The sequence below is a fragment of the Pipistrellus hanaki genome, assembly GCF_964339955.1.
Source record: "Pipistrellus hanaki genome assembly, chromosome: 14".
NCBI lineage: Eukaryota > Metazoa > Chordata > Mammalia > Chiroptera > Vespertilionidae > Pipistrellus > Pipistrellus hanaki.
The window spans coordinates 40,861,501-40,872,612 of NC_140516.1; the positions used below are offsets into that span (position 1 = coordinate 40,861,501).

At 42.0% G+C, this 11,112-nt stretch overlaps 1 protein-coding gene across 1 annotated transcript in view; it reads left to right on the plus strand.

Moving 5' to 3' along the window:
• Positions 1-10,198, plus strand: part of CFAP58 (cilia and flagella associated protein 58) — a gene marked incomplete at its 3' end in the record, with an annotated part of 88,427 nt that extends 78,229 nt beyond the window's left edge. Inside the window, exons 16-18 of the mRNA XM_084903540.1 lie at positions 3,466-3,585; positions 5,960-6,093; positions 10,090-10,198. Of these exons, the coding sequence (XP_084759666.1) occupies positions 3,466-3,585; positions 5,960-6,093; positions 10,090-10,198 (363 nt within the window). The remainder of the gene's footprint in view (positions 1-3,465; positions 3,586-5,959; positions 6,094-10,089) is intronic.
• Between the last annotated feature and the right edge of the window lie 914 nt (positions 10,199-11,112).

The window sequence follows — 11,112 nt, forward strand, 5'->3', positions numbered from 1 at the left end:
CCCCCACTGTGAGCACACATGCATCACTTGTCCTGGGTTATTTAACTCTCAGAACTTTTTTGACTCGGAACACTCAGGCAAGGCTTAATGCTAATTGATTCAGTGTCTTCGCTTTTCTCCCCACTTGTGGGTCCTTACTGTCCAGTCTCTTAGTTATCCTTTAGAGTAAATCCATTTCAATTCCCATACAGCCTCTAAAAAAAACCACAGGAAGTAATAGAAGATGACAGGATAAGTGGCACTATTGTTCACTCCGTCTATGAAGATTGCTTGTGCTAGGACAGGACATGGGCAAGATTCATTGGGAAGGTGTAGGTCAGGGGAGGTGGGAGCTGTGCCATGCTCTTCCTGCTAAAGCCCTCTGACCTGGCTTTGAACCTGGCTCTCTCCTTCGAGGATGTTGTCATGTAGCCTTTAGGAACTTTGTAGCTCATAGTAATGATCTAGATTGCCTTAGGGTTATAACACCTTTTCAAGCCCCAGAGGTGGTGTTCCTTGGGAAAAGGGACCCTCGAATATCTCATGATGAGGCTTTGACTTGTGGAGGAACTTTGAACACACCGTTCATTCCTGTTAAGCTTGGGATTCTCACCTACGATGTAACGTAACGGTATTTGCTTCTTCCAGCATTCCTTCTGTATTCCTTTCCTCCCCACCTTCCAGAACAATAGAAAAGAATTACTCTTGTGAAACATTTGAAGGTTCTTGAGTAAAAGGGTCTTTTTATGATATTGTTCTATCCCAAACCAGATTGCTTCCTCCTCCTCCTCCTCCTCCTCCTCCTCCTCCTCCTCCTCCTCCTCCTCCTCCTCCTCCTTCTCCTCATTGTGGGGTTCTCTACTTTTAAAATCTACCTATATTCCGGTCTAGAGAATGGTGAGCTGAAAGAAATGGACAAAACAGGCTCATGGGCTTCTCCACATATCTATTACTCTTTCCAGAGGCATCTGGAAGCCTTGGCAAAAGTGATATTTTTCCCACAGAGCAGTCATTAAGTGGCTAAGATTATATTAAAAGGTGTGACGGGGTGCTGTACAGCAAAGGGAAGTCAACAACTTTGTAATTCAGTCTGTTGATATTTTCTTCTTTTGCGTGGGCTTTTGGATTTCCTTGTCATTTCTAGAATTCTTTCTTTCTTTTTCAAATCCTCACCTGAAAATATGCTTTTTATTGATTCAAGAGAGAGTATTGGAGAGGGCTATAGAGAAACACCGATCTGTTGCCTCCCACACAGGCCCTGGCCAGGGATCAAACCCACAACCTAGGTATGTGCCCTGACTGGGAATCAGTGTACAGAATGACATTCTAACCAACTGAGTCACACTGGCCAGGGCTGGAATTATTTCTTAGATAACGGATATTGTGTTGTTAAGTGTGTTTCTCCAAAAGCTTATTCCATCCAACTAATTTTTAGGTTGCATACATTCTTTTGAAAATAGAGCCACATTATTTATAATAAAGTTTCTATAATTTAGTCAGGGAAAAGAAAAAAAAATTAAGACAAATGGTTACTGTGACTAGTTAATGAATTTTCTTTTGCCTTTTTTATAAAATGACTTTTATGTTCTCTGGCAAAAACAGATTATTTGATGACAATGCTGAGAATACTTAACTCTAGGTAAAAAATCGTTTCCATTTGACTGCATATTTCATTTAATGAGAGGGCTTTTATTTATATTTTGTTCTTTTAACATAATTATCTTAAGAAAATAATATGTACAGAGACAAATGAGTAGAGATTAGACACTAGCCTTTATAAATGTTTGCTCAAGTTAGTGCAGTCTAGAGAAAGGAAATCAAGAATTAATATGCCTTAGAATTAAATCTTTGCTTGTATGTAATATCTTTAGTTCAAGGATCTGAAAACACATTATAAGCAATTAAACCTTAGGGTACAAATGGGATTTCTATATTGTTTATTGGTTAAATTAAGATACCAAATTGGGATTTGTGTTGGGTTCCTAGGAAGTCCTTTCTTTTAAGTCTACAAATTTGCATATTCTAGTTTTTCTGGATTTTATTTTCCTATTTCCTCAAACAATTTTCAGATCTTTTTCTACCCATGCCATATTTCTTAAAAGACTCATTTTCTTTACTTCCTATTTTTTTTATTTGTTCTTCAACCTCTGTAACTTTTGCTCCCAAAATGCTGAATGAGGCCAGTGGTGATGTCCTAATAGCCCACCCGAAGGCCATTTCAGTCCCTCTCCTGTTTCTTCTATTCACCCCATTTGATGTCACTGTCCACTCATCCTGCCTCCCTTTTTAAACATCTGGGGACATTCAATGACTCTCCTTTATTTTCTTTCTCTGCATCTGTCTTACTTTTCTACTACGTATATGCTGGTTTTCCCCAAAATCTTGTTGTTCTGGCTCATCCTGTGAGCCATCCTGGCTGAGGAATCCACTCTTGTGGCTCTGGCCTGGACCCACTTCTAGCTCCAGCTTGCTCCTCAGTGCTCAACTCTGGAACCACATTTTCAACTCCTCTTCTAAATATCTTACACAGCCCCAAGCTCAACATATCCCAAACACCACTGATTATCAGGAGAGGGTAGAGTAACAGATCCCTTACCCTTCTCCCAATACTCTCTCCCCTCTAGCCGGTCTCCAGGACCATCACCCTCCAGCCCCCACATGTCCCTGTTAGAGACTTTGGTTCCTCACTTTTCTGTAACAAGCCCCACTGATTCTACCTCAGAAATGTCGTCACATCTACCTACCTTCCATCCTAACTGGTTGCCTTGGGCCCAGCTTTTCTTCATCCAGCTTGTACTGGTGCCCTGAGCAGTCTCCTCGTTTTGTTCTCTGCTTTGCTGCTGGAGTTATTCCCCTGAAGACAAGCCCAGGCATGGCTCATCCTTGGCTTCCCCTCATGTAAAGGATGTGGTCCCAAATACATCCTGTGTGACACACACAGTCTAGTCCCAGCCAGTGAGCCCAGCCTGTTCTCTCTGCTTCTCCCTCCTCCTGCCCTGCGCACCTGCTGATCTGGATTTACCACTCCTCTATCCTCTTATTAAACCTTGGCCTTCAGAGCTATTCCTTTCTCTTTCTGCTTGGGGGACACTCCTACTCATTCTGCAAGGGACAATTCAAGTGCCATTGATGTGAAATCTCCCTCAGCTCCTGCAACCGGAAGTAGCCACTTCTGGCCTTTACATAACACTTTGTCCAGCTCTTCCATCACTGCACTTGTCTCAGTGCTGAGATCGTGAGTTGAGGTAGAAAGGGACTCACTTTTCCTTAGCTGCCATATTATTTGTATCCAAATGCTGGGCACATCCTAGCCCCTTGATCAGGGTTGGCTCAATGCATGATTGAAGGAATCTATGGGTGAGTGTAATCAGCATGGAGCTGTGATGTAGCTTAGGATGGTCCTGAACCCTCCTGACCGTGCTGCAGAGGCACTTCCTTTGTCTTGCTGGGGCTGTTAACCTCCACTGTGGTTATGCTCTACATCAGGAAAAGGAGAGACTGTATGTGGAACTAAAGCACATCCTGGCCAGGCAGCCCGGGCCCGAGGCCGCGGAGCAGCTGCAGATCTACCGCCAGACGCTGCGGGAGAAGACCAAGCAGCTGAAAGTGAGTAGCCTCTGCTCTTTCCAGGCCAGACTCTGGGGAACACACCCAAGCAAGTCTGCTGCCTCAGCTCAAGGAGCTGGTTTCCCAAATGCCACACTCCACCAAGGCCAGCCCTTTTAGCACCTTCCTCCCAGGAGGAGCAGGGAGGCCTCAGAGCTACCCCTCTCTGCTCCTGGACTGATAGACCCCACAGTTCTCCATCTCCCGAAAGAGGGGAGTGAGCAAGTGGGGAGAGAGCCAGGGAGAAGATGATGGCAATGGGATGGAAATTGGGGGTCAGGGTTTGTATGGATGATCTCAAGATGGTTTAGGGCACCTGGATGGTGGGGGAGAACAGAGGAACCGTTAACACCATTGCCCATTGAAGGACATCGCTGTGCCAACGCAGATCTTTGCTCTTCTATTCCACCTAAAATAAATGCACAAGAAGCACCAGCTACTTCTTAGCCCCTGGGGTCTTGCTTCAAAGTCTAGGACCTTGACCTTCTATCAAACAAATTGCCATTAATGGGAAATAAAACCCTGAGGAATCCTCTTAGCATAAATTCCTTTCTGAATGACATAAGAACTCAATTGGAAAGAGAATATTTCACCGTTACCCATGCCCTTTTTAAAGTTTTCTAGAAAACTATGCTTCCCCAGTATATGTTGAGCTTTTTCTTCTAAGCGAGTACTTGGAAATTCTGGGCATGTCAGGGGAGTCTGTTACACACACATGCACAGAAGGTAGCACACGCCAGCTGGATTCTGGCACTTACCTGCGCACTGAGGGTGATAATTATAGCCTTCTTGCCTGCGGTACAATAGATGTCATGCTACTAATATAGTCCCGATCCTTTCACAAATAGGACAGAATTGCATCCTTTTAGTTAAAAAAGGCAGATGAAACAGAAATCTAATTAGAACATTACTTTTCAACGTATCACTCCAAGTATCCATTTCACACGATCATCCTGAGACGTAATTTGAGTTTTGCATGAGGCATAATCTTTTGATTGTTTTCATCCCCTTAAATAGTGGAATATTTCAAACAAAATTGAAGCTTGCTTTCTCAGGGATGGGTATAGAATAGAAAAGCACGTGCCTGTCTTTACACTACTGTCAGAAAGCCACACTGAGCACAGGATTGCATTTGATGGCTCATAGGAGCCTTTGGTCACTTTAACCCTTTATTTCAGGAAATCTGGATTTTTTTTTCTCTGAATGAAATGTGACCAATGGTGGAAGAGGCTCAGAGGTAGATGCACTGAATCTCTTGGCAAGTTTATCCTCATGATCTGGCCTTTTTTTTTTTTTTTTTTTTTTTTTTTTTTAAGGAAATTCCACATTCACAAGATCTTAGTTTCTAAAGACTTTAACTGTTAAGACAGGTTTCAGTCCAACATGAAAATTCTATCCTTTAGCTCATGATAACGTAGTCAGAATCACTTCCCCAGCCATTAAGAGGAGAGAGTTCAGAAGCAGATGCACACTCAAAAGAGAAAAATTTAAAGTACGGAGTGAGAAGAAAAATAAACACGAGTCTAGTGCATGTCCCTTAGAACAACAGCCTTTCTTTTCTCCCCTTGGCTTTTGTGGGGAGCACTCCCAGCTTTGGCACGTTTTCCACTTCTGTTCCGATGAGGAAACTTCCGCTCTTCTTGCCCAGCCTGACATCAGCAGCATCTATTGAACAGCACAATGGGAGAGGCGGACCACCGGGCTTCCCATTACCGCCCTCACGTGCAATAGACTCCCCCAGGCACAGTCATAGCTCCTGATTCGTAGAGGAAAGCGTCCCAGTGCCGGGATAAATCAGGAACCTGTGAACAGTCGCAAAGAATACAATCAAGAGGTGACGGACATTTAGCAGAAAACACATAAATCGAATTCCTGCTTAGTGGGGTGGTGGCAGGGTGACTTCAGATCTTTTATTTATTCGGTTTTTTTTGTTTGTTTGTTTTGTTTTGTTTTGTTTTGTTTTGTTTTTACCATAATCCTCAGACAAATCACACTCCTAGTGATATCTCTGCCGAATGTTTTCTAAAAAAGGTTTTAAAGGCAATTTTATACAGTGTGTCCGTGAGTTTTTCTGCCTGTCCTCCCAGTATTCCTCGAGACACATCACATCACTCATGTGTGAGCCTGTTGAATGTTGCCTGATAGTTCTTTTTAAGCAGGTGAAAGAGGTTTCATTTAGATTTGTGCCTGGATTATGAGTCTTCTGCCCCTAGCCAGATTTTTGCCCTGGTAGAAGCGTGCAGGCTAACTGTTCAACTGCTTTTGTACCTCTAGCCTCACTGAGGGAAATGGCAGCAGGTTAAAAAGATTGTTCAGAAAAAGCCCATGTCTAACTGCACGTCTTCTGTTTATGCTGTTTTACTTGCCACGCTAGGTTTTGTCTTCAGAATTGAATATGTATGAATCCCAGAGCGAAGAGTATAAGTATGAGCTGGGAAAACTTAGCAATGAACTGATGAATCTAAAGAAGAAATACCTCGCTCAGAAACGCAAAGAGTACGTTCAGAAGTAAGAATCAGACCAGTATTCTAATTTTGGTGTGCCTGTTACCGGCTGGTGGGACAATATTTGGTCTACAGTCACAGAGTTGCAGATTTCACTGGGGTAAACTAAGTCACAGGGTGAACAATTGACAGGTCACTCACTGGGTATGTATTAGAGTTAGATCAGTATCTCAGCTGATACCAAGGCCTCTCCTTAGGATCCTATCAGGGATCTGTTAATATCTGCTCACTGGTGGATCTAAGGTGGACCACAGGAAAGTGTGATTCTCCTCCGCCCCCCCTCCCACATACACACTGTTTTCACAATTTGGAAATAATCATGACATAACTACATTTGCAAATGATGCTCACAGTCAGCCTTGTACAGCTTACTCACATTGAAAACCACAGGTAATTTTGCCAGTGGGTCTGGCGTCTGGGCTTGGCAAAGCTGTTTTTTCTCTAGTACAGCCATACCACTGTCCTGACGAGCAGTCTGTGAATCATTTTCACCTATGATTTAGAAAAACTTTCTCTGTGTCTAGCAACTGACTTCAGTAACTGCATTGGGCTATCCATGTGAGCTCTCAGTCCTCTGGGAGACTAGAATGCAATGCCAGGTTAGCGTTTTGCTTTTCAGGATGCCTACATGTCAAGGAGTAAGTCTTCTTTCCTTTGTTGGCGTTAGTTGCCTGATCTGAGGGGGACAGAGTGAGCCCACATCAGTCAGTTTGAACCTTGGCGTGGCTGTGTGGCGTTACCCAACTCCTCTAGCTCACTGGATTGCGGCTCACATTGTGGGTTGAAAGTCAAGTTTGCAATTTCTCCCACACAGACATTTCAGAGGGTTTGAATGCATCTGCCTAGGGTTCGTTAGTGGCAAACAGCTATTCAAAGAAACTGGATGCAAATTCACTTGCCAGTAAAAATTCTACCCTTATAAATGAGAATGTTCTCCTATTCTACATTTCAGTGTCAGTTCCTTGTTAGAATAAAATATGCCAAGGATTATAGCTAATTTAGGCGCGTCTGCCACAATGTGTGGGTCTAGCAACTCTCTGATTCAGAATCACTGGTGAGACATATTAAACCTCAGTCCTCAGTCCCTATTTCCAGATATGAGGATTCAGCAGGCTCTGGACGGGCCTCGGAAATCTGCAGTTCACTAGTAATCACTCCACAGGCAATTTCCATGCATGCTGAAGTTTGAGAACCACGGCCATTAATGACGTGAATCAGATGAGTGGAGTGGAAACACTGTAGTTTTCTTTTAGGAAACGAAAAGGCATGCTATAAGCTGTCCATGTGGCTAGTTTTCACATGGGGCAGGCGTCTAGCTCCGTGACCTTCTAAGTTTTGTATTGCACACCCTTCTCAGTAAAACATTTTTTAACTTGCAGCTTCCCAATATATATGTATGTAGTTTTTAAAATGATTTTTTTATTTTAGAAATTTTTTTTTACCTCCAATACATTTTAATTTACAAATTATATACAAATAGTATTGTCACACTGTGAGTAATTATTAGTAAAGTGAGATTATCCATTATCTTCTTTTCAGTCCCCAGTAAATTATTTTCACCTATGATTTAGATAAACTATCTCTGTGTCTAGCGACTGACTTCAGTAACTGCATTGGGGTATCCATGTGAGCTCTCATTTCTCTGGGAGACTAGAATGCAAGTGCCAAAGGTATCTTCATCAAACTTGGAAGATAATTATCTTCTTTTCAGTCCACAGTGGATCATGTCTCTCACCTTTTGGATTTCTTGTACTATATTTTGGAGTCTGGTGGTATGAATTACCCACCAACAAATTGCTAGCTTGGCTAAATTGTTGATCATCTCTCTAAGAGCTGATTACCTCCTCCGGGTTGGCCCTGGGTTTGGCCTACTCTCCTTTGACCTTATTGATCCCCATCTTCCAGAGTTTTTTGGACACAAAGAGCATGCTGAGTACGCAGAGGGCATCCCTCTGTGAACTCAGCCCTTCCCAACTGCCCATCTACTAGCACTTCAGGGCTCCAGCCATATGCCACCTATAGTTATTTAAATGAAAACGAATGACAATGAAGTAAAATTAAATTTTTACTTCCTCAGTTGCCTCAGTCACATGTCCACTGCTCAGTCGCCACATGGGCTGGTGGACACTGCCCAGGTACAGAGGTTGTCCATCAGCACAAAAGTCTTATTGGTGTTGCTCTATCAGTATCTTTTCCTTTCCCTGTCCTCCTCTTGCCCTTACATGCTCATTACTGGTAGCCACTCTGACCTGACTGGAGTGTCACTGGTGGTTCCATTTAGTTGGGGACCCGTAAACTGGAGATAGACAGAGAGATGAGTTCAGAGGAGAATTGCAAAATATTATTCAAGGGACTAAGGAAAATAAGCCAAGGCAAAAACAAAAGTGCTAGGGTGGTTTAGATTGGAAGGAAAAAGGCTGAAGGGAATTATAAATACATGAAAAAGGGAATATAAAGGAGACATCATTCCCATTAGTCAGCTTAGGCCACGTCAGAAGCCTTAGGGTGAGTTCCTTCAAAGAGGAAAAATAGGGTTATTTGAGGGCAGAGGGGGCGGGGAGGGGATGGGGGAGAGGAGAGCCGCCTGCATGTAGCTACAGTCAGGAGGAAGGCAGTTGCCAGAGTGCTGGAAGGAATCCGCTTTGCTGGGTCCACTCAAGGCAACTTTGTTCTATTTTGAGAGGATTAAAAAAAAAAAAAAAGTAATAGTGAAATCAATTCTGCTAAGAGACAGCTGGATTGATGAACCAATACTCTAGAGTCTATAGGTTCTTCCCAAATGGAATAATTTAGAATAATCTCTGTGGGTGTTCTCCCCACACATGCATTTTATAATATAACTCATATCATTTTTACCTTTTTTTTTGTTCTTTTTCCCCCTCCAAACACCCTTTTTATCATGCTTCAGTCCCAACCTGTACCCCTACCCACCCATCTGCTCCCCATTCCCCTACTCTGAACCCCCCAGGCTGGTCTAGAGTCTGAAGTACCAGTCAGATTATTTTGCAAGATTTGGGTTTATTCTCCTAAGGCAGTGGTCGGCAAACGGCTCACAAGCCACATGCGGCTCTTTGGCCCTTTGAGTGTGGCTCTCCCACAAAATACCACGAGTGGGTGCACTATTTGAAACTTCGTGGCCCATGTGCAGAAGTTGGTTTTCAGCTCTCAAAATAAATTTCAATTGCTGTACTGTTGATATTTGGCTCTGTTGACTAATGAGTTTGCAGACCACTTCCCTAAGGTAAGTCATTCCTAGTTGTCAAATCTAATTGGTTTTGGTCTTAGTAGTTTGCTTAATTGTTAGAAGGGATTCCGGAGTTAATTTTCATAATACCCCTAATTACACAATAGGTAATTTGTGTAAATTTAAGGTACCTCTGTAGGAAACCTGAATATGTGTGTGTGGTATGTGTATGTGTGCTATGGGTGTGTGTAAAGGACCTTTATATTGAAGATAGATTGTGGACTTTATGATAGAAATCCCTTTACTGCTAAACGAACTATCTTATTTATCTTTCCCAGATTTCTTGCATCTTAAACTCTTTTTAATAATAATAATTGCTGCTTGTGTATAGGATAACTTGCTTTTATAAATGTCCAAGTTTGACGAAGATACCTTTGTGCTGATACTTTGGAATATAAAAGTTGATAAATGATGAATTAATCATTATCGTTGAGCCCAGAGAAAGATTCTTCTGATCTTTGGAACTAAATGAGTGTTTTATAAAACAGGAAGGTGATTACAAATCAGAGACGTCTTAAGTCCATAGTGCTTGAGTTATAATGAGGTTGTTCGTCTACCCATCAGCATGGAAGATTTAATTGTGTCTTTCCCTAATTCTATGTGTTACCAGCAAACTCCTAATTAGATCTTGAACAACTACCTTTTCTAAAACCGGAGCTTTAATTAAGCAGTTTTCACCCTATGAACTTAGAGAATGCCAAACTTAAAAGAGGAAAACAGTGTTCAGGAGGTTAACTCTCACCTCCTCTCTTACAGACAAAAGGACAAATCCATGGATATCACCATCGCGCTGGGCAAACCAACTGGCACTCGTTTTACTGGGGGTGGATTTCCACTCAGCAAGTCGCCCCAAGTGAAGTCCTAACCTGAAGCTGCTGGCTGGGTCCAGTTGAACAGCTCATGACATTTGCTCTGGAACCTTTTGGAGAAGTCTCTTTCAAACCCCTTAGGAATTTACAGAAATCAGTGCTTAGATTACAGGCTGGAAAGAAAATGCACAACTATCATAGTCATGTACATATAAGAGTGATGAAATTCTACTCGGTTCACGTGGCTAGTAACAGCGTGGAATTATCTCTCTTCAGTTAGGCTGACCCATGGCATGAAGCAGGTCTTTTGTTACGACCACGTTTGTTGGATGATTTGAAATGCATCACATCTAGACACTCCTTAAGCACAAAGTTGTGGGTCTTTATTTCTCTGTTATGAGACATTGGTGCATTTGAAGGGGTGTTATATTTTAAAAACATTTCTGAAATGCAGTGCATTCTTATTATTAAGAATCTATTTTAATTATTCATATTTACAATTAAATAATGTTAATCATTTTTCAGAATGATTTTTTTTTGTGGAATTCCTTTTTTAGGCCTGGGTTATGAAAATCTATTGCAAAGAGACATAATAAATATTCATCATAAAAAATAAAAAAGAATATTTGTAGAGATTTTGATCTTTGGCAAAGTAAGTAAGGTTTAGAGGTACTGTAAGAAATGTTTAACTTAAAGGATTTGGTTCATTTTCAAGACTGTAAAATAAGGATTTTGAGCTGGTATTCTTCACAGGGCTGTCCTTTCTAGACCTCACAGTTGGAGAATGGAGTTCCATAGAACAGGGATCTGGCTTCCTATGCTGCCGTCAGCGTTGTGAGCTGTTGAATCCATTGTATTTTCTTTTTGTTGAAGCCACCGTTAGATGTACATCATCCAACGTTCCCTCATTAAGAGTGCTCATTTGGTAATATTATGCGAGGACACTCTGGCCATCTCTCTCACAATAACT